At 45.8% G+C, this 22,764-nt stretch overlaps 8 protein-coding genes across 8 annotated transcripts; 2 read left to right on the forward strand and 6 right to left on the reverse strand.

Moving 5' to 3' along the window:
- Positions 1 to 2,314: 2,314 nt before the first annotated feature.
- On the reverse strand, positions 2,315 to 2,864 carry BJ212DRAFT_1214756 (cytochrome P450; the record flags this gene model as incomplete). Its single annotated transcript, XM_041329286.1, has 3 exons — positions 2,315 to 2,441; positions 2,550 to 2,628; positions 2,675 to 2,864. Coding segments are annotated over 3 exons (396 nt in total), but the record flags the coding sequence as incomplete, so codon positions are not given.
- Positions 2,865 to 4,595: 1,731 nt separating this feature from the next.
- BJ212DRAFT_511448 (uncharacterized protein) lies at positions 4,596 to 5,415 on the reverse strand. The gene is made up of 3 exons (XM_041343375.1): positions 5,137 to 5,415; positions 5,043 to 5,084; positions 4,596 to 4,983 (listed from the first exon to the last, which is right to left on the reverse strand). Exons 1-3 carry the CDS (start codon positions 5,149 to 5,151, stop codon positions 4,669 to 4,671), a joined length of 372 nt encoding a protein of 123 aa, XP_041190049.1. The 5' UTR covers positions 5,152 to 5,415; the 3' UTR covers positions 4,596 to 4,668.
- Positions 5,383 to 6,681, forward strand: BJ212DRAFT_511374 (uncharacterized protein). The gene has a single exon (XM_041343374.1). The coding sequence runs from the start codon at positions 5,614 to 5,616 to the stop codon at positions 6,583 to 6,585; it is 972 nt and encodes a 323-aa protein (XP_041190050.1). The 5' UTR covers positions 5,383 to 5,613; the 3' UTR covers positions 6,586 to 6,681.
- A 297-nt stretch (positions 6,682 to 6,978) lies between these two features.
- On the reverse strand, positions 6,979 to 7,927 carry BJ212DRAFT_1277721 (uncharacterized protein; the record flags this gene model as incomplete). The annotated part of the gene is made up of 4 exons (XM_041331381.1): positions 6,979 to 7,028; positions 7,086 to 7,116; positions 7,177 to 7,476; positions 7,577 to 7,927. 4 exons carry the CDS (start codon positions 7,925 to 7,927, stop codon positions 6,979 to 6,981), a joined length of 732 nt encoding a protein of 243 aa, XP_041190051.1.
- Positions 7,928 to 7,956: 29 nt separating this feature from the next.
- BJ212DRAFT_511367 (uncharacterized protein) lies at positions 7,957 to 9,451 on the forward strand. Its single transcript, XM_041343373.1, has 5 exons — positions 7,957 to 8,281; positions 8,335 to 8,462; positions 8,517 to 8,631; positions 8,686 to 8,982; positions 9,038 to 9,451. Exons 2-5 carry the CDS (start codon positions 8,338 to 8,340, stop codon positions 9,332 to 9,334), a joined length of 834 nt encoding a protein of 277 aa, XP_041190052.1. The 5' UTR covers positions 7,957 to 8,281; positions 8,335 to 8,337; the 3' UTR covers positions 9,335 to 9,451.
- A 138-nt stretch (positions 9,452 to 9,589) lies between these two features.
- On the reverse strand, positions 9,590 to 10,659 carry BJ212DRAFT_1483702 (Alpha/Beta hydrolase protein; the record flags this gene model as incomplete). The annotated part of the gene is made up of 2 exons (XM_041340658.1): positions 9,590 to 10,014; positions 10,071 to 10,659. 2 exons carry the CDS (start codon positions 10,657 to 10,659, stop codon positions 9,590 to 9,592), a joined length of 1,014 nt encoding a protein of 337 aa, XP_041190053.1.
- A 6,300-nt stretch (positions 10,660 to 16,959) lies between these two features.
- BJ212DRAFT_1301971 (uncharacterized protein) lies at positions 16,960 to 17,870 on the reverse strand (the record flags this gene model as incomplete). The annotated part of the gene is made up of 5 exons (XM_041333200.1): positions 16,960 to 17,043; positions 17,103 to 17,159; positions 17,217 to 17,307; positions 17,495 to 17,559; positions 17,670 to 17,870. The coding sequence occupies 5 exons, from the start codon at positions 17,868 to 17,870 to the stop codon at positions 16,960 to 16,962; spliced, it is 498 nt and encodes a 165-aa protein (XP_041190054.1).
- A 778-nt stretch (positions 17,871 to 18,648) lies between these two features.
- BJ212DRAFT_1483705 (uncharacterized protein) lies at positions 18,649 to 19,257 on the reverse strand (the record flags this gene model as incomplete). Its single annotated transcript, XM_041340659.1, has 1 exon — positions 18,649 to 19,257. One exon carries the CDS (start codon positions 19,255 to 19,257, stop codon positions 18,649 to 18,651), a length of 609 nt encoding a protein of 202 aa, XP_041190055.1.
- Between the last annotated feature and the right edge of the window lie 3,507 nt (positions 19,258 to 22,764).

Here is a 22,764-nt window from a genome sequence, read left to right on the forward strand (position 1 = left end):
GACTTCAGCAGAGTCAGCCACATGTTCTTCAATACATAGTAGGTCACTTACATCACTATTCCAGTACTGAACTCCAGATTCATGTTAAGAACCATGCTCAAGGGAGAGAGAGACTGACTCAGAGGGGCTTGGCCTCAGCTCGTATGCTGTGCCCCTTTCCCGAGTATGTGCCCTTAATTTCTGGGGGCTAGAACAGTTGTCCGGAGTTTCCAGGATTTGACTAGGTGTCATATCTGCATATCTGGATCTCAGATCCGAACCTTATCTCATCTCAGGTCTGATCCACATCTTATCTCTGGTCCTATCCACATCTTATCTCCCTCCAACATCTCGTCATCCAATCTGCCCACTTGTCTGGTCCAGTCCACAATTCATCCAAATCCACAACCAGCGCTTATCTCCTTTTGGTAATCCCCTAACTCTGGTACTTCAGTTATCTGTATATCCGTCCTGCTCCCTGATCCATTACCTATGCTTCATCTCCGTTTCATTATTTGTGATCTGTTTCTACTTACCAATAGACCATCCATATGCTTCATACATAGCCTCAGACTCTGCTGATTGATCATTCCGTTAGATACCTATAGTATATAACCTCCTGTAACTCTCTGTAGTACCTCAGTTCAAATATCATCTTAGTTCTACTCATTCCTATCCTCCGGACTTGAGTATCTCTACTCTTGTCACCCTCCAAGACTTAGGATTGATTCCTATAGTCTATCTGTATCTGCCTCTGTCTCCAACAGTCCATTACCATTAGTTTCTAGTCTGGACTTGTCCAGATTAGCCCTACAATACTTATCCCTCATCCAGAAGTCATCCAGATCCACTATGCTACTCATCTGACCTTCTGGACACATTAGTCTTGCCTTTCTGAAATAAGGGGCAATACTCAGGTAAGGGGCACAGTGCACGAGCTGAGGCTGAAGCCCTTCGGATCCAGTTATCCCTTGAGTATGACCTTAACACTAGGGTGGACAACAGATGTCTGGATCTGAAACATGAGATAAATCCAATGGACATCCAGATGTTACTTGGGCAAGTGGATAAGACTAATCCAGATGAAGTCCAGACTAGAAACTAACAGAGGATAGACTACCTTAAGGTAGAGTCAGAAATGTAGTCTAGGATGCAATCCTAAGACTTGGAATATGACAAGAGACTTGTCTCAAGTCCAGAGGACACAGGAATGAGCAGGAACTAAGATGATATTCGAACTGGAGTATTTCCGAGAGTTACAGGAGGTTTATATACTGTAGGTATCATATAGGAATCAATCAGCACACATAAAGGCTATGTACAAAGCATTTGCAAAGTCTATTAGTAAGTAGGACGGATCACAAATAATGAACACCAAAAATGAAATGTATGTAACAGATCAATAATCAGAAGGGAAACATGGTTAATCAGAGTCCAGAGACAGGGGAAATCTAAATGGGGTTGGGCACTAATATAGGGTTTGGATTCCAGAAGGAAGATAAAGATAGATCAGATCATTTGAGATCCAGATCTCGGATCTGGATATCCGGAGAAGCGGATTTAGAGTTGAGAGTCCAGAATGGCATATGACACTATTTGTACAAGCATGTGGAAACACATTAGTAAGTAAGATGGAACATAACTAAATGAACTCGGAGATGAAGACTCATACAAGGATCAATTAGCAAGATGGAAACAGAGATAACTGAGAACTGGAAAGGCAGAGATGCCTAAATGGGGATAGGTGCAGGATCTCAGATGGAGGGTGGGAATAGGTCTGGAGATCTAGGGATCTGGAAGGCAGGGCGGAAACAGGACTGAGATATGTGAGGTGGTGGATGTAGTCTGGAATCCAAGAGGAGGAAAAGTCTGGATGTCTTGCTGGATGGAATGTGCATAGGGTGGACAGGATAGGGGTGCACAGATCAGGCTAGTAGTAAAGATCTGGAGGTCTGGAGCTCAGGGGTAATTCCATAGCAGATCTAATCCTGCTTAGATATGGAGCACACAGTGGAAGGGGATCTGGGAATGAGTCAGAGGTGGGGTCCAGAAATAGGTCCAGAAAGCATGGGAATATGATGGGATCTATATCTGGCATACAGGATATGACAATTCACCTCAATCCTGTCTCCATTCAAGTCTCTGGCATGATTGATGCACAAGATGGCAAGTATGGTAGCAGCTGCAGTCTGCAGGCTGTTCTCAGCAAACCAACAACCTGTCAAGGATATTTGGTGTTCTCAACACTGCCAGATGAACTATGAATCAGCCTACCAGGACAAACACGCCTGCAAGGGTCAGTGAATAATTGAAAATGATAACAAGTGTGGAATATTCACCTGCCATGACCAAAGGCACAATGGTGGACAAAAGGATCCCTCAGCTTCCCATCAACTGTCAGATGGTGACTAGGATTGAAACATGATGCATTGGGATACATGTCTTCATCCCAAGACAGTGCCCTGAGCTGTGCTCAGCTCAAGCTGCCATTACATGGACTCCACCACAACATACCACTAATTAACTATTACTCTCACACCTGATTGAACTATGGATGAGTCAATGGCAACCTCAAATTGTACGAATTTGAACCTTTGGGTATAAAGTACCCACCATAAACATCATCATTTGATGTTGCATGTGGAATTCCTGTGCAAAGGGTTAATTATTCAGAGTTATATTTGTGCAAACTGACCTAGGGGGGCAAGAGGATACCATCTCAGGACCTTGCAGAGAATGGCATCAAGGTAGGGCAGTGACACCCTATCATCAGGGCATGGCATTTTATCATGCCTCATAACTTGATCAATTTCCACATGAGCACAGGCTTGGATGCCAGGATAAAGCACAATAGCCAGCAGGAATGTCTGCAATGCAGTTGTAGTCTGCAGGACATCAAAGTAGGAATCAGGACTGTTTAAGTAGTGACTCACAGTGTCCATGCCAGCTAATTAGATGCTATATTTGCATCAATAGATGAATTCTGTCTTAGTAGAAAAAAAAATCTTACTCATGTATTCTGTTAATGCAACAGCTTTCATTGTGTCTTCATCAGTGTTGTTGTGAGCTTGACTGAGAAAGTCAGCAACTAATGAATATGAAGTAGTACTATCTGCCTTCACCCAAACAGATCAGATGAAATTTCTGTCCACAACTCTGCACAAATGTACTATCTGTGCCTTCACCTTGTCAAAGGCCTCGTTCAAAAGCTGTTGAGCTAATTCTCTACTGTGTCTCATAAGGGAAAATGCTCCACTGAAGCACAAAAATGGTAATTTTTTGATTGCCACCTCATGTTGAATGTTCAAAATTATGTTGTCAACAGAGGCACTTACAGAAAGGAAAGGCTGTGAACATTGCAGCCTTCTCTGGAGAAACAATTTGTTTGCCAATATGAAAGAGCTCGCATGCTTTGGTAAGCGATGGGTCTTCATGTCCATGAGTGACATATCCATATGTCACAGCCATGATCAGGGATGCTGTGTATCTGTCACAAGGATTGACTGTTGACTGGACCATACATAACAACAACACCACCAAATTAAGTATGAACACTTGAATCTGTTACTGCAGGTCCCTTGTGGCATTCAAGAGATTGATGACTAGATTGTTTGTGTGGCAACAGTACATCTCATGGTATGAGTCCAAGATTTCAGCCCTGAGAACTTGATAGAAGATCTTGCAATGTTGCTGTAAAGTCTTGCCATATGGAAGGAGTACAGTGTTGAAATCCAGTCCAGCTCTGCATCATCAGTGGATGAAGAACAAAATGAATGAAAACTGGCAATACTGTATACATACAATTCATTGGTGCAAATAATGGGAGAGTAGAATAATTCACAGAACACTTGTCCAGCAACTCCTGCACGATGGTTTTGGAGTTTATGATGATCATGTCCATCCCAAGTATGCAGGAGTGAATGATTTTTCCTATGATCAGGTACAAAATTGAATCCAAGAGCTTGGAAAAGAGGCCATTGGTCTGCTACTAACCATATGTCTTCCTCCACGCAGTATATGTGAGCCAAGGTCATTTAGTATTCAATTGCAGCACATTACCCAAAATTGGTAACAGATGAGGGCCAGGCAGCAGAGGTAAAAGGTAGGCATGTCTGTGAGTCAGACCCAAAGCAACAACCAAGGCAATGATACACAATATCCCTAAAGTGATAATGTAAGTGAAGAGCATAGGGAAGGATTATGGGGGCCAAGGCTCCTGTATTTATCTATCTATCTATTTATAAAGTAAAGGGAGATCTATACCTTGACTACAAGGTCAATGAGTCCATACATTGATATTGTAGCTGTATGGTCCCACAGTGCCCCATTTTTTGACCTTGTGAGAATTAAACGTAACAGCGCCAGGTTGGCAGTGGCAGTGCTAGTGTTGTGGGCAGAACTGGCAGAACCCTTGGCACCAAACCCACTGCGCGAAGTGACGAAGGAGTTCAGAGAGTGGGCATGAGGACGGAGCGAAAGTTGTACGAGATGCGGAGGGAACTCAATTCAAAGTAGCAGTACTAGGTACAGATTGGAGGGGGTGAGCAGTGGTGTGGAACTGAACAGAGACATGAGTGCATTAAAATTCAACATACTTGCAGGTATACTAAAGTCTTAGTTAGAGATAAGGTGCATCATAGCGAAAGAAAACAACAAAGAAAAGGGACGGATAAACAAGAGAGACTCTGTTCAAACGACGCAGATATGACATGCACGCAACGATCGCACTGGTAGCAACGAGGACTGCAGATCTGCCAGTGGTGAACCCTCCCAGCGCTGGGCGAGTGCGCAGTCAACGGTAAGCAACTCCCTCCACTTGCGGGCGACGTCGACGTCCTTGTTCATCAGTTTCGGCAAGCCAGACTTTGCATACTTGAACATGCCTTGTGCGGCCAGGTGGTCCAGGTTGCCACCAAAGAACGAGCGTGCGGCGGCGGCGTCTCGTGTGTCACGAGCCACCCGCTGACGCTGCAGAGCGTCGCAGAGCTTCGTGTATCCGACATGCTGACCGTTGACGTCAGTCCAGACCTTCTAGAATACATCATCTGATTCAAAACGCGAACGCTCATCCTCGAAGCGACAACCAGGGCAATGATGCACGATATCTAAAGCGAGAATATCAGCGAAGAGGCGCCAAGACATGTGAGTTTACTTGACAAGTCTTTGACACATGGCATATAGGGAACAGCGTAAACCCCGGTGTATCACCCTCAGTTACCCCCACCTATACCCACCAGGGGTACCAGAGATAGACAACCCTTCGGATAAAGAGTTGCAAAAATAGCACCTTAAAGGCTGTATTGGACGTCAAGTGAAATTCTAGACATTGGTCAGCGCTGAACAATATCCCCGGCGTTAATGATTGCAAATCATAATGCGATAGCCTATCTGTCAGGACAAGTCCAACGTGGGTGCGCCTGTCAGCGACGCCATACATTTAGGGCCATAGTCACGTGAGATAACACGCCACTAGAGCATGATGAACAAAGACGCATCCACTGGCCTTCCACACTGTGGACGGTGGTCAAAGTCGTCCACAGTATTCGGGATATAAAAATGCGTCTCAGTGTCCGTTGAGGCCGCCACAAATAGTTCGCTCTTCCTCGACTCCAGTCATACTCTCCATTAGAAAAGATGTCCACCACAACAGGTATGACGCACTGCGATAGCGCCACTTCGACGAGCATCACCGATGCTCTGGCACTCTCCTCTACCGACAGACTAACCCCCGCCGAACGAAAGGCCTTCGGTAAATCAGATCGCAAAGCTGGCAAGGTCCTCGGCGTCACACTCACGCGCAATGACATGGGACAGGTACACCACGATAGGAAACTTTCTCCATGCCTATCAGAAGATCAAGAGAATGTCCAAGGTGATAATATTCTCGAGGACATTAAGGTCACAGGTGCAAAGCGTTCATGTAGCCGCAATGCAAGCGCCGCCACCATCGTTGGGCCACTTAAGGACCTTGGCCGCGTGCTCGCTTCAGGTATAGGGATGGTAGAGAAGCGGAACAAGGGGCGCATGGACGCTGGGAGATATAAGCAACGCGTTGTCTTGGGCCTCATGCGGTCCAATAAATCGCCTGGCAAGGAAGGTAAGGAAGAACTACCGACTGGCGTTAGCGACAACAAGGCATGCTCGCTCCCGGAACTAGACGAGAGTGAAGATACCGAAGCGCCTCTGAGGCAAAACGATCAAGAGGGGGAAGACGACTTATCTATCGGTTTCCCAAGAGGCCTTGATGTCGAAAACTCGTTGGCTACACCTCCGAGTCCCGCCCTCGAGCGACGTGTCGAGGAGATACGGCTTAGCGAAACGACTGGACCCTTGGATGTTTCGCCGTTTACATCTCTCTGCCATACAACTAATTTTGAGGTATCATCCGATGAAGAAAGTCCGGTACTCTCCTCTGGCGACTCGTTCGACGACATGCTTCGTCCGGCGGAACGAGCTTACCTCGACTTTTTGATTGGACAGAATGAAGCGGAAGAGCGACCAATCATGGAGATGAGAAGGGAAAGCAGGGCAGCGTTACGATCCAGGAACAAGATACTGGATGTGTTGGGGCCAGAGGCGCGACAAGCGATTGATGAGCAATGCTAGACACTGCTAGCTGAAATCATGTAAATTTAGTGTGCCTGTTTCCTCGGGTACTCATATATCATCCAATCAGTGACCTCGGACGCCAACTTTTGAGAGTGATGTTCGACTTGAAGTAGCAATTTGAAAGACTAAACGCCTTATGGCGGAAAAAGCCGCTTCCGGGAGCGACTCGGCTCGGTTGGAGTGGGTGTGGGTGTGGGGTGGCTTCAACAATAGTACCGGCGTAGGTATTTGAGCTCGCGCCTGGCAAGGTGAATCTATGGAGTATCTGCTTACAAGCAACATACAATTATATAAGTGCGATGATAAATTAGGTTATGATCCCGACCCATTGTACAATCAAAGCCCTCCGAGTTCGAATGTAAGGAACGGCATCGACGACGATGCAACGTTTTATACTCTGAATCTCAGGTAAGCCATTAGAAGCGCAGAACAACCAGTCACTAAACGCAAAACGTCAGCATCCCAGCCTAAAGCCAAGCATTTAAATCTGCACATACCAAATCCAACAAGATACTGCAACGTCGTCGCCTAAACACCCAAGAGTTCAGTAAATCCAAGCTTCGCCGAAAGGAAGAATTCGAAACACACCTTCGATTGCTGGATCGTTGTCCTCAAGTTCGCAATCTCCTGTTCGATTCTCGTGTCCACCTCCTTGATCTTAAGCTCCTGCCCACTGCTCTCATCCCGCATCCGTCCCTTCTCCAAATTAAGATCCAGTCGAACGCCAGCCTGCGTACGCGTGATCTCCTCACGTAATCGCTGCTTCAGCTTCTGCATATCCGCAACCAAGCGGTCATTATCAGACTTCAAAGAAGCGAGGTCGTTCTTCTCGATAAGCTGCAGCTCAGATTTCAGCTGTGCGAAATCGACTTGTTGGGTGTATTGATGCTGGAATGCGAAGCGTATAACACGACAAATGAGAAATGGGCGGGCGAATTGCCTATTTGTTAAGTCTCGCAGCACTGCGAGAGGGAGTGGTAGTGCCCACCTTCTCCTGCTCTGCTTTCGTGACCATATTGCTCGTCATGTTCCGTATACTCTCGTCGATGACCTCCGCCATGGCATCCATTATGCCTTCCGCTTGTGCACGGTTGAGCCCCTCGCGCTCGAGCCGCTGCACGAAGTGGTGAGTGTCAAAGTGAAACTCATGCGCCGTGTGTGATGCATGGAATGGTCGGGCAAAGGCGGGCAAATCGGCACGAGAGAATCTTAAGTTTGACGGACCGGATGCATTGGTGCGATGAAAGAGCGTAGAGCTGTATGATGGAACTGAGCGATTGGCAGGTCTGAATGTTCCTGCACGAAGAGAGTGGGCTAGACGGGTGGTGGTAGTGCTCATAGATAGTGTAAACCCGCGTGGGAAAACTAGCTACACAAGAACCGAACCCGAACTGTGCTTAAATTGTTGGACATTGCTCTCCTGCTGGCATCTAATTCGTGTTGAGAAACCTTGAAAAAGTGACCATGTCAACGAGCACAAACTCCCATGCTCATCCACATCCGCATGCTCAGAGCACGAGCCATAATCCCTGGGGAAGCACGAGTGGCACAGGCCCCCTCGGCACGTCTCTCACTGACACCTTCGGGCAGTCCAGGACACATTACCAGCCAGGCTATATGATGGTACGCTTGTCCTACTTCCCACCACCTTAACTTCTCAACATGATTCACGCAGTCCGTGGCGCAACATAATGTAAGTGACTGTTCACCGTGTTCAGAAACAGGACTGACACATCAGGCACATAGGTCATGTCCCCCAGCGCACAAAATACAGACGAAATCCCCGTCGTGCAGACGAAGGCAAAAATAAACAAGGGTTTGTCCCGTGGTGCCTCGCATTTTGGCGCCGAGTCAATGTTTGAGAGCTCGAGCACGTACGTTTACGTTTTAATCATTATCCTGATATGCTCAAGTCGGTTTGTTGCAAGGCAAAGGCAAGCATTCACGGACATGGACGCGCCACCAACCAGTTCAGTCAATGATATATTCCGTGAGGGGTCTTCTTTTGGCGAGTCCCAACGGGCAGTTTTGCCCCCTTCGCGCGTACGTCCCGTCCTCATTTTGATTACTTTTATTTAATGACTCTCCCGTTAACAGCCCTTCTCCCTCTCAAACTCTTCCTCTACGATGAACACCTCCCAGTCTAAAACCCATACCCAGTCAAGCACCCCAAACCAACCGACCTACATCATTGTCTTCGGCTATCCACCAGATAAATATTCCCTCACCGTAGAATATTTCCGTTCGCTTGGCGCGAGTACCGAACCGGAGCCTAACACAGAAATTGTGAACGCGTTCAGAATCGGATTCCGTGACCCTGGAGAAGCCATGCGTGCGGTCAGGCGAAATGGGGAGGTCTTAGGGGGAACTTGGATGGTTGGCGTTAAATGGGCTGTAAGATACTTTTTTTTTGATGTCGAGCGGCGTGCTGATCCCACAACGCATGAAGGATTCTGCTCAGGACCCCCGCGGACCTGATTTCACAACGTCTACTTCCCCACCGCGGATGCAAATCCAGACTTCACAAGTACAAGCGCATACGGATGGAAATGCGATGGTGGTGGATGGTGCTGCTACTGTTGGGACGCCGATCAAGCTTGCGCCGTCTGTAGCTGCGTTTCGCAAAGCTCCTGCGCCAGCTCCCCAGAAATCTGCGTACGCTGTGCCCGTACCGGTCGTTAATGCGCAGCAGAGTCCTGCGAAGGGCGTGTTTGGGCAGGTTGGGGATCTGTTATTTGGGTGGTAGCGTTATGTGGTGATATTCGTACTCTGGTATGAGTGCGCTCTTGTCTTTGGTACGTCTGTAGATGCATGGATATGGATGCGTCTTTGGATGTGCGATGGACTTGCAGGGTGTTTTGCTAAGACAAACGCAGACTAACTTTGGTGCTACTAGTAAGTACGACGGCAGAAATTCGTAAGTGCCCTCTACTGTGCATGACCACGATGGATCACTTGGCAGCAGAAGACGTAATATTACATGCACTCATCCACAATTCCTTTAATTGTATACAAAACCTGCAAGCCTCTCCAACCCATTGTCCGACTGCGGATAGAAGTTCGGAACCATCCAACACATATGCGTCAAATCCGCATACTCCACAAGCTCAGCTCTCCCACCTGCCTTTTGGATACGACTGACGACTATTCGCGAGCTCTCAGCACAACTATCAGCTGTGCCGGTCATCACCAATGTCCTCGGCCAGCTTGCAGTGAATGGAATTAGGATGCCTGATGCTAGAGGGTGGTTGGCAGGGAAATTGCCTAGATATTGGGAAGCAAAAGCTTGGTAGTTTGATAGGGATATGGTGTCGTGAGGTATGGAGGTGTAGGAGGCGTAAGTGAGGTCTGCGTTCGGGGAGAAGAGTGCGACGCGTCCTGGCATCGGGAGAGCGGATTGCGAAATGACATATGTGAGGACAAGAGCTAGCAGATAAAAGTGAGAAACGAATACGAGAAGAACTTGGTAAATTATTACGCACCCAGGTTTCCGCCTGCACTGTCACCTGTGATAGTGATATTCTTGGCAGCGAAACCTTTCAAGATCAGGTGGTGGTATGCAGAGAATAGATCTTGTAATGCCGCTGGAAAGAGGTTCTTGGGGACCGTCGCAAGTCTGTGTGAAGGAGCTGCGATGATGGGTGTACTAGATCCTCGTGCGCCAGATTTCTTCTTAAGTGCGCGAAGTATACGAGAGAAGAATGCCATAAACCTCTGTTCCGTTGGATGTCCGAGGAGGCCGCCGCCTCCGTGCGCATGAAGGATGACTTTGACGTCATTCTTCGCACCAGCCAAGGACGCGGAATGCGCATCAGTGTAAAAGAAGACGGGAACCTGACCCGGTTGGATCGAGGTTGAGTGAATGGACGTGGGGATCTGGGAGGAAGGAGGGGCTAATTCACAAGAGATGCGAACTCCTTCCGGGATTCCTTCGGTGGGCACCCGTGCGCGCTCAGCAGGGGATTTGGCCTGACCGAACGGAGGCTTGGAAGCACTGATCGTAGTGCGGATGTCATGAACAGCTGCTGCTTGCGCAGGGGTCCAGCTGGTGGGTTGAGTGAGTGAAGACATTTCTGAGGTTGTATTCGTGCCAGTGATCCATCATTCGTGCGTAGGCGTTTTATGTGGATTGGTCTCTGGTATCCTGTGACTCGCGGTAACATTCAAGTGTAGAATCCTAGATATCGTTTCAAATCCGGAGACAGTACATCAAGATTCAACCGGAACCAGACCCCTGACCATGCTTGAACTGGGCCCTGGCGGAGGACGAGATAGATAACAAAGATAAATTCTGGAGGCGCAGGGTACTTGGTATCATTTTTTTCAGGAACCGAAGACTCGGAATCGCGATGTGAACGCCTCGAGGCAGCAAGAACATACCTACTACTTCTTTAAATACTTCTTGCAGGCAAGCTCTATACTTGGCTCGCAATATTAATGAACGAGCTTTCATCACAACCATTGGGGTTGCATTCAATCACTTCCTCTCAGCATGTGGGGCACCGCGCCCATTTTCTCGTGATCATTAAGGCACTTGGTTTCTTTACGCTCCGCCTATCTCAATAGAATGACCCGGCGTCCGTCTAGATGCGGGAGCAGTATCCTATATGTCGTCGGATACAGCTTATCTCAACTTTCACTTAGAGTTCGACGCTTAATCTTCTCTTCATCGTTTCGCACTTTCGCACTCCACATAGTCACACTGTGGGTGCGAACTTCTCACCGAACTACATCATCATCGAATTTCTTTGCCCTCGACTTTCCCTTTCACCTTCGTGCATATTCCTTTGTGTTTTGCCAGCGCGTCGCCCTAAAAATGTATATGTACTGCCCATGCATGGTATATACATTCATATTCTATAGCAGAATTACATGCAGCAGTGACTTTCAAGTTCCCCGCTATAGGTACGTTCGAAAAAGAGTCTCCGCCTTATCTCTCGGTTTCGTCGTCGATACGCACATCCTTTATCCACGTTGTCTCACTATTCCCCTTCGAGCTCACTCCCAGCCTTTACAGACGTCAAGCACGAACAACGATTCGTCGATCATAAATACCAGAGATTTGCAACATCGTCGCGGAGTTTGAAAGCGATTTACAATGTGATGTGAATCTAGAAAGGAGCCTTCTTGATATCACAATCTAGGAGTTGGGTCAGTTGACTGCGGACTTGAAGTTGTAACATTTGACAGCAGCTTGGAACTAGAACAATGCTGTGGGAAGGCATCCAGTCAGATCTTACTTGGTTCCTTCAAGCAACTCCAAATCCTGAGCCCAGACTCTGAACACCCTTGTGGCATTTGCAACAAAAAGACCCCAGGCAAGTTTGCTTCAGTTTAATATTTTGCAGCCATCATTGAGCAGTATACAATGACCTCAACATACCTATCCTCACTTCCTGCATGCTTGCTCCTTTGTGACTTTGTTGTCATTTTCCTTCATCAATGCTTCTCCTTCAACTTCGTACTGTTTCTATTACCTCTCATTAAAGTGGCAGTTAATCTTCCAACATCATGTCATTTATATTTTATGTAGCATGTAGTAGTGATGTTGATGAATACATTTTTAGGTTGACTCTCAAGAAATGCGCATCCTGTGAAATGGATCAGAGTGTTGAAGTCTGAACAATCTGAAGAGAGACAGATTGAGGAAGCTGAAGGATCCGACATGATAGGTATGAGCAGGAGAGAGAGGTCCAAGTGCATGAGCCAGACGGGCCAATAGGCTGTGCACAAATGATGTTGGCTTGCGCCCTGCAATATACATATGTCAGAAAACTTCTCCTTTGCAATCCTTACTTACCTACTATAAAACCAAGTGCCCATCAGACACACACATCTCAGTTCTAGTTGAAACTGAGATGTGAGTACTTGGAAACATGTATGTCAGCATTAGCTGACCAAAACCATAGCATACCTTTGTATTCTAGGTACTATGCATGTTAATATTAGAGTTCTAGTTGAAACTGAGATTGTACCTTTGTGTTCTAGCTCCCTCTCCTGTCGCTCACTTGCCTGTTCTCGCAACACAGAGTGTGTTTTGTTGTGGGCTGGATTGATTGACATTTGGAGTAAGATGAAGGGATTGGTATAAATCCAAACACACAACCACAAGGCCTGCTCATGGCCATAAAATGGGTTAGTGTCTTGTTGTAGGTTGGTGAAGGAATCAACTACTAAGCTATGGCACTACAAGGGATGCCAAGTCTGAGTATATGTGTGGTTGTCTCAGCTCTGCCTAGGCTGCTATACTTTGCAAAGGCAAGTGTGTTCGACCCAAGGGGAAGTGAGTGCAACACATCCACAGGTCGCATGAAGCGTGGGAAAGTCACGCGCACAGAGAGTGGTAGGATGTGCGAAGTGCGGGAAAGTTGTGCACTAATAGGTGAAAGTGCGCAAAGGGCTAGGAATGCGATGGGGACTAGGGGAAGATGATGACTGATACTGATGGGTGCAAGGATGACAAATGCGATGATGATAGAGTGTGATTGTCAAAAATGCTACTGACTATGGCTCAAAAAGCATGCACTATGCTGAGGAATGCTAAGGGATACTAACTGGAAACTAAGTGGTAGCTAACTAACTGATAAAAAATGCGAATGCTATCATGCAAAAGGCGACTAAGTGCGTTCCCATGATGCGGAGCTGATGCGAGTAAAGTGCAGGAATGAAGAAGGTATATGTAAGTAAGGGTCCATGATGGAATATGGTGTCATGATAAGAGTAAATGCGAAAATGTACCAGTAGGACTTGGTGGACAATGGATGGATGCTCCTGGATGATGGGTGATGAAGTGCGGGAAAGCGCATGGGATGCGTGCGGGAATGCATTGTGGGAGAGTAGTGTGCGTGTTACGCGATGCACAGGAAAATCACACATGTATAGGCTGAATGATATAGGGAATGATGCTGTGAGTTTGTGCTGTGAACTGCATGCAGATACATTGCAATATAGGGCTCTACAGGCATACAGAGGCACAAGTCTCTACATTAGGTATGTTGATCCAGGTTTGGGTGGTGCCTAAGTATGGTCAACATAGTGAGGCCACCATGATGATGTATTATGTTGTCTTTATACTCGTCCAAGCTCCATGCAGTGCACCATTGAGAGTACTGAACTGTGAGATGGGAACATGGGTCAGGTGGAGTGGAATTACTGAGTTGTCAAACTTGCTAGTCACAACTTGGAGAGCAGTGATAGAACTGTGTACAGTATTAATGAAGTCGAGAAGTTGAAGGCAAGTGTGTTTTTGTGGATCACATGATTTTGATGTGTTTGCACAAGTTTTTGAACTCTAAGTACTAGTAGGACAAAAGAAACCAAAACCTTGAGTGTGAGGTATTTCCAGATAAAAGTTTTGGACCTTGATGCTGTGGTAAACATACATGATAGGTAGTCTAGACATCTAGACCTCATGCATGTTTAACTCTACTGCTAGTCTGTAATTCATGCATGACATACATGCACATGACTGCATTGATTTCACCTGGCCCAGCAGACTGTACTTACTACAAGAACCTCTGCATGCATATGGCATACCCTCACAAGGGTAGAAGCCTATTGTAGCACCTGGGGGAGACCCTCCCAGGGATGATGCACCTGATGGTCTTTCAGCCTGGTTTATTATAACATGGAAATTGGGTCTGAAAGACCATGGGAATGCCTTGCTAAGGGTGGCAGGAATCCAAAAGTGCCCTCTACTGTGCACAACCATGGGTCACTCTGGAGGCACAATCAGCATCAAGTTGCATGTACTGCATGCTCATTTACAATTTATTCATCTGTATACAAAATCCACAAGCCTCTCCAACCCATTGTCCAACTGTGGAAAGATATGAGGAAACATCCACCATGCATGCATCAAATCTGTGTACTCCACAAGTTCAGCTATCCCACCCACCTCTTGGATACCACTCATGATTCTCTGTGAGCTCTCAGTGACATTATCAGCTGTTCCAGTCATCGCCAATGTCTTCAGCCAGCATGCAGTGAATGGAATTAGGATGCCTGATGCTAGAGGGTGGTTGGCAGGAAAATTGCCTAGATATTGGGAAGAACAGGCTTGGTAGGCTGACAGAGGTATGATGTTGTGAGGTATAGAGGTGTAGGAGGCATAAGTGAGGTCTGCATCTGGGGAGAAGAGTGCAACATGTCCTGGCATCAGGAGAGTAGTGCTGCTGAAGTTCAGTTCCATCTGGTTTTTTCAAAATAACTGAGGACTGAGAACTGAACCTTGGTCAAGTTCACAAAGGTAGGGTGGACTCTGGGCTGGACCACTTTGAACGGGTTCACAATGGTCAGGTTCGAGTTTGAACCAGTTTGAACCGCCGAATGCAACATGAAATTAGCAAATTTACCAAGTACAAACAATTGTAGGCTAGACTATTCAACAATAAAATTTTGAGGAGCAACAAGCTCAGCCTGCACCATTGCTAAGACATGGCCTTGACAGTACGCACTCTTTAACAGTTGAAGTGCCTTGAATGTCTCTGGAAGCAAGCAGTTGCAGTGTGTGGTCCTGGTGATGCCACCACTTGAGAATGCCTGTTCAGATGCTACCACAGACCCCTGGAATAGCAAGGTAATCTTTTGCGATGTGAGCAATAGTGGGATATTGAATTGAGTGATGCTTTAAAAAAATACTTGTCAGCTTCAAGTTGCATGGAATATAAGGATATGAGGGAAGTGAACTTACACCCCACCACACTACTACATTCTCAACATCCTCCAGTGGTGCAGCTAAATAGTCCTCGAGTTCCCAATGAGGCATTTGACAAGCTGCATTGTGTGAGATGCGAGCTTTGATTGCATCATGCATCCAGCTCTGGCCATAGGAACCTTGGCGTGAGAGGGATGGTACAGTAGCAGAATGTGTCGTCACAGCAGATGAAGGAGGGGCACAATAATACTGATCAAACTAGATACTAAGTTAGTGTGCAGACAATTTATTGAGAGACCCATGGACTTACCACATCTTTGAGCCATTTCACTCCATCAGCAAAGTCTTGAGACGCCCATTTTGCCTTAGCATAGGCAACTTTGTAGTTAGGGTTGAGGGCTGCATGAAAGTAAGAGTGTCATCAAAATGAGAATGTGTGAATTAAGAATGGGGCACATACCAAGGCAGATGAAGTAGACATCTGTGTCATTTGTCTTGCAATACCACTTATGAAGATTGTTGAGGCCAGATATGATGAATGCTGAAAGTCCATTGAATGTTGATGTGCCAGCCATGCATTCCCACATCTCTTGAAGATATTTGAGGACAGGAATGGTACACCAGACTGTAGGCTCCTGAGTAGCTGAGAAAGTCTGTTGAGCATTAGCAGGCTCCTGCACAGTGTAGTGCTAGTTAATACATAAGGTGAAAAAAAGATAGTTGAAGGAACTGACCTGTAGCACATCTCAAATCAATTCCAACTTTGACCACTCCTGTTGTGTGAGCTTGAATGCTGAATATGTTTTCCCTTGTAAATTGGGGACTTCTTCGCTGTTGTCAGCAAGTTGCATGAACCTGTTCACTCCCTTAAATTCAAATAAATTAGATAGAACATAACACTTAAATATACAACAAACCTTGCGTAAACGGATCACTCGCTCCAACATTTTGAAGCATGATGCTCAATGTGTTCAAACCCATTTGAGAAGTTTGAGAGTGGGGAGGTCAACCTCAGCACAGCACTTCTTAAAGAAAACATGAGCTTGTGGGGACTTTTGTATTTGCATGACGAGTGAAAGGGCTTTACCAATAGTATCAGCAACATCAAAATCAGTCTCGTCATTGTTGTTGTTGTCATCTTCTGCTGTCTTCTTGAGTAAAGCACTGGCAGATGTTGGAGCAACCCTCTCAACAAAATGCTTTGCTGCAAGATGCAGCACATGTTCCATACAATGGACACAATGTTTGACTGGGTCCCAGTTGATGCCATGGGGGTCAATCTCCATTGCAACAGTTCAAATAGCTGTGTCATTGTTTGTGGCGTTGTCAGCTGTGAACCAGCCAACCTATGATCAAACGATTAGAGAAACAGTAAGTACAACAACATAAATGCTCACCTTTTTGCATATATCATACTTATCAATCACTTTGATCAAAATATCACCAATGTTAGTGCCGCTGTGGTTACCCATGATGAGCCTAAAGGCAAGTTGCTCTGTCTTAAGTTCCCACTCCTGAGGCTTGTCTGTGGGTGAGTTGATATAATGGGCTGTGACAGAAAGGAATGGGTCGCCTGGTTCAGATGTCCATGAGTTGAATGTCATTGAAATCTTGCTGTCAACATGCTATGACAATTATAATGAGTGAAAAATAAACAATCACAATTATCAACACTTACTGCTAGTTTTGCTCTCTCTAGAATCTCATCTTGTGTCTTAGTGCGGTTCTTGATCTGAAAGACTTGGCTGAAGGTATTGCAGGAGGTGGTGAAAGGATCCTTTGTTGACAAGTTGAAATGCCTGCAATTGTGTGAGGATGTGTACATGAAAGAAAGAAAGAAATAGTGAAAGTCACAAACCTCATCCTCAGCAATGATAAGCTTGACAATATAGTCAACAAGGCCTGACTTCGAAAACTGCAGTGGCTTGGGGACAAGGGCACAATCAAGAGTTCACTGCCCTCTGTTGGATACCTTGACATTCAAGGGAATAGTGCACTCATGCATGATGATGCCTTTCTCCTTGCAGTGACTCTTGTATATTGGAAAGTGGCAGTTTGGATTGCTAGTCAGATGATTAGTGTGACTTGGACTTGGACATGTTTGAGAAAAACCCTACCGGGCGATGTGAGTACAATGGGTAGAAATACTGCCTTTGAAGAAACAATTTTGAAGAGGCAAATTTGCTTCCCTATGAGACAGAAGGCAAGTTAGTAAAAAGATGCTCAAAAATGGGGAAGAGAAAAACACACTTGCAAATGTTACACCACCATCCATCCTCACTTTCACCGGTGTGTGCATTCTTGTGGCCTTTTTCCTCAGTGAAGATCATCCACAGATCTGCTGTTCACTCATCTTTCTTCAAACTTTTGTGAACCTGGAGGTCTGATATCAGGAAAGTAGGAGAGAGTCTGAAAACACACTTACATCTCGGTCAGCATCTCTGAATGCTTTAATTTGCTGGTAAGCTTCTTCAGCTTCCTTGGCTTCTTCGTCACCTGAATCTGCAACAAATGACTCATCCTTGTTCATAGATATGTCGTTGTCGTCATCACTGCCGCCATCATTGTCGCCAATTGTAGAAGAGCTGGTTGCAGAGACAAGCAGGCACTTGGTGGCAGGGGGCATGGTGGTAGTACCTGAACATTTGGCAGGAATGGCACTGCTCACTGCTTCTCACACCTTTGCAGAAGGCTTGATAGGCCAGCCAGAGCGACAAGAACCAGCAACAAGTGTTGCAGGCATTCAGTGAGAGCCTACAAAAGAGTCCAGGGTACAATGAGAGGGGCCAGGGGGCAAAGCCTTAGAAGAGGATTCAGGATGGGGTGAGATGGGCATGTCATTGTCAGGATCATGATACCATTCGATTTCGGACACATCCTTCAAAATGCCATTAGCATTAACTGCAGAGTTTGACATGTTTTGATAAATAAACTAACCTTGCATACACCCCACCCTTTTATTCTTGGCTGATGTTCTGTGCAAGGCCAGAACAAGATGTGAATGTCCATTCTGATTGATAGTGTTGGTGATGATGGTGCCAGTGATGATTTCACTGGCAAACTTACTGATGTGTTGACAGTGAGTATCCTTCATACCTGAGGAGTTGCAGAACAGAAGCAACAAACCTGCAACTTGAATGATGGGTTTGGACTGGTTCAGACTTGTCCGAATGGGTCTGACATTCATCTGAGACCACCCAAACGAGGAACATATGTAAGGTTTGGTCCTGTATCATATGTCGAACCACTGACTGAACAGTGGTTCCATTTGCAAAAGTTCAGGTTTGAACCTAGGTTCAGGACTGAACGGCAGCAGCACTATGGGAGAGTGGATTGCGAGATGATATACACGAGGACAAGAGCTAGATGAAAGTGAGATACAAATATGAGAAGAAATTGACAAATCATGATGCACCCAAGTTTCTGCCTGCACTATTACCTGTGATAGTGATATTCTTGGCAGCAAAGCCTCTCAAGAACAAGTGATGGTATGCAGAGAATAGATCTTGTAATGCTGCTGGAAAGAGGTTCTCAGGGACCATCACAAGTCTGTGGGAAGGAGCTGCAATGATGTGTGCACTGGATCCTTGTATGCCAGATTTCTTGCCAAGTGTGTGGAGTATGCGAGAGAAGAATGTTATAAACCTCTTTTCTGTTGGATGTCTGGAGACGTTGCCACCTCTGTGCACATGAGGTATGACTTTGACATCTTTCTTCACATCAAGGGACTCAGAGGGTGCATCGGTATAAAAGAAGACAGGAACCTGACCTGGTCGGATCAAGGTTGAGTGAATAGATGCAGGGATCTGAGAGGAAGGAAGAGCTAATTCACAAGAGATGTGGATTCCTTTGCTGGGCACCTGTGCACATTCAGTGAGCAATTGGGCCTGGCTGAATGTAGGCTTGAAAACGCCAATTGTGGTGCGGATGCCATGAAGAGCTGCTGCTTGCATATGGGTCCAGGTGGGTCGAGTGAGTGCATCAGTGAACTCGTGAAGAAAGTATGAGGCCATATATCATGATATATAGTACATAATCACAAGAACCAGTGTATATCTATCAGAATGATACTATCTGGAGTAAGTTGGACAGAACTACCAAAAATGTGAACATGACAAATTGCTTGCAACCACCTGCCATCTTATCACCAGCACCAAATAATTCTCAACCTTAACACTCATTTTATGAAGAAAATCAATTTTATATATATTAGAATACATATGTAGTTACAGGACAAAAAAGAAACAGGGAAAGATAGTGGAGAGGAAATAGCACAAGATGGATGACAGAGCAGCCACAAGGAAGAGCCAGGATGGGACCATGAGGAAGGGCCACGGAGGGACCACAAGGAAGGGCTGAGGAGGGGACCACGAGGGGCCAGGATGGGACCACGAGGAAAGGCCAAGGAGGGGACCATGAGGGGCCAGGATGGGACCATGAGGAAGGGCCAGGGAGGAACCACAAGAAAAGGCCAAGGAGGGTCCACCACGAAGGGCCAGGGAGGGACCACCATGAAGGGCCAGGGAGGGACCATGAGGAAAGGCCAAGGAGGGAGCACCATGAAGGGCTGGGGAGGGAACACAAGGAAAGGCCAGGGAGGCCAGGAAACACTGAGCTCAAGAGGGTGGTAGTAGTAGTGGTGAAACAAAATTGAAAAGAACTTGTGTGAAATTTTTCAAATGGTTTACCTAAGCAACCTGTAAGCTTGAGCACTCTAGCATTGCCAACTTTCACCTTGCTCTGTCCTACACAAACAATGACAAATCAATTTCAGCCACTTGCACTGGTCATGTGATCTGGGGTTACCCACAATAATTCATTAGTAAAATCTGAGGCTGTCAATGTAAACAGTCATTGACAATGAATTTAGCTATACCTGTAAATGTTTGAACCCTAGAGGCTGATACAATGGTCAAAAAAATTTGATTGAGAACACCACAGTAGTGCCAAAGAACTAGTCATTTACTGTGAAAGAAACAGGACACATACATGTACAAATAAATCATCATTTATGAATAAGTGTTTGGGTCCTGATTTTCCAGCCTTGTGGAGCAGGGTGATGGTCATGTGCATGACCTTGAATGACATTGTAATTTACACAATATTTGAACCCACTTATATAGTTTTGTAAATCAAATATAAATGAGGGAATATTATATGGCTCAACAAATGGTACCTTATTACACTATCATACCTCACTGGCCATGATGGTACAAAGTCATGGCCTTGTCGGTGTCATATCCCACAATCCAGACCCACATTCCATCATATTCCCATGCCTTCTGAGCCTACATCTGGACCCCACTTCATATCCAACTCATTCCCAGATCCCCTTCTGCTGTGTGCTCCACACCTCAGCAGGATTGACTACGCTCTGGATTTACCCCTGAGCTCTGGACCATTGGATCTCCACTGCTAGCCTGAACCATAACCCCTTGTCCCATCCACCCTATGTACACTCCATCCAGCAAGACATCCAGACTTCACCTCATCTTGGATTCTGGACTCTATCCACCTTCTCATATCCCAGTCCTGTATCCACCTTGTCTTCTGGATCCCCAGATCTCCGGACCTATTCCCACCCTCTGTCCAATATCCTGCGCCTATCCCCATTTAGACATCTCCACCTTTCCAGCTTTTGGTTACCTCCTGTTGTGTCTTGCTTATTGATCCTTATATGAGTCTTCATCTTCAAGTTCATTTAGTTATGTCCTGTCTTACTTACTAATGTGTTTCCACATGCTCATACATAGCCCTGCTCCTTTGCTTACTGATCCCCCCAGATATTCTCCAGTATATAACCCCTGTAGATACTCCTGTAGTTTCCTTAGTTTGAATATCATCTTAGACTTTGCTCTACTTGCCCAATCCTCTCTTGGACTTTGGTCCAGCTAAGTCTGTCCTACCCATCAGGCCTAGGGATTAATTCCCTAGGCCAGAGCTCCACCTTTCCGGCACTTACCCTCTTTCCGGACTTAGGTCCAATCCCTGTCTCTCTGACTCTACCTTAGGGTAGTCTACCTCTGTTTGTTTCTACATCAGACTCCATCTAATGTAGCCCCTATTCCTTCCAGACCTCTGGGTGTCCTGTTCTTCGTACCTCTGGACATCCTGTCCTTCTGTCCTCTATCCTCCTGTCCTCCTGTCCTCCTGTCCTCTGGACCTTCAGACCCTCGGACCTCCTATCCTTCCATCCTGTTTCCTGTAGAAGTATTACCTTGCAGTGAGAACTCTCCTGAGCACTTCCTGCATTCCTCTGGAACTCTCCCATGCTCCTCTGGACATTTCCTGCACTCCTCCAGAAGTCCTCTAGCACTCTCCACCAGAGTAGCCAGCCTCCAGACTTCATTGGACCATCATTGGACCTCATCTGAAATGAAGGGCCCATACTCAGGTAAGGGGCACAGTGTACAAGCTGAGGCCAAGCCCCTCTGAGTCAGTCTCTCTCTCTCTTGAGCAACATGGTTCTTAACAGTCAGAAACTCTCATAGGAATCTACATTAGGTTACAAGTGCTAATGGTGCTTTCCATGATAAAGTCTTATATCACTTGGTAGTTCAAAACATAAATGAAGGAATATGGTATGAGTCAACAAGTGTGACTAAATGATGCTACTGCACATTGATTGCTGCAGCAGTATAACATCATGATCTTGTCACGAACTCCTCATGGTAAAATGGATTTTCAAACATCCATAACTATGTACCAATCACTCATATTTTTCACTGTATACATACAGTGGCTCAAAAAACTGTCCACATGTTTTTGCATTTTTTACTATTTACAATATTATGTGAGAATACATAAAGACCTCAGTGACATGCTGATACCATATTGTGGTGCTGCTTCAGGGCTTTGGATTGAGCACCACATCGTGAGAATCAGAGGAGATATGGTGGAGATACAAGACTTACAAAATCATGACTCATGCAGACAGTTTTTTGAGCACATATTAAAACTATATAAATCATCATTCATGACACCATAACAATCATGCCACCATTAAATAAATTATAAAGTGGTGTCATTATGTCATTTTAAAACCATATCTAACTATACAAACCAAAAATTTCCATATGTCATGGTTATATTCACCATGAAAGCCACCCCCCCTGCTCAAAGGGATAATATCCTCTCTCTTTCCTATTCTGGCCTCTCTGCTTGTCAAATTTCCTCTAGAACTGGAGTATCCAAGTCCACTGTGGCCAAGTTCATCAAAGAAAGTCACACAGACAAGGAAAACTTCTGTGAAGGACGTCCATCCAAGCTCACCTCTACTGATAGGAGGGCTATTATTCAACATATCACTACAGGAAAGGCTGATAATGCTGTCCAGGTCACCTATTACATCAATTCCACCATCACATTCCCTGTCTCTTCATGCACTGTGAGAAACATTCTCAAGACAGCTCATCTCAGGTCAGTAACAAGGAAGAAAAGGCTCTCCTCTCTATCACACATAAACAGAGATGACTAACCTTTGCCTTAGCCCATCAGAATTGGATTACATGGACTGGAAG

The sequence above is a fragment of the Suillus subaureus genome (assembly GCF_016647635.1).
Source record: "Suillus subaureus strain MN1 chromosome Unknown BJ212scaffold_29, whole genome shotgun sequence".
Lineage (NCBI taxonomy): Eukaryota > Fungi > Basidiomycota > Agaricomycetes > Boletales > Suillaceae > Suillus > Suillus subaureus.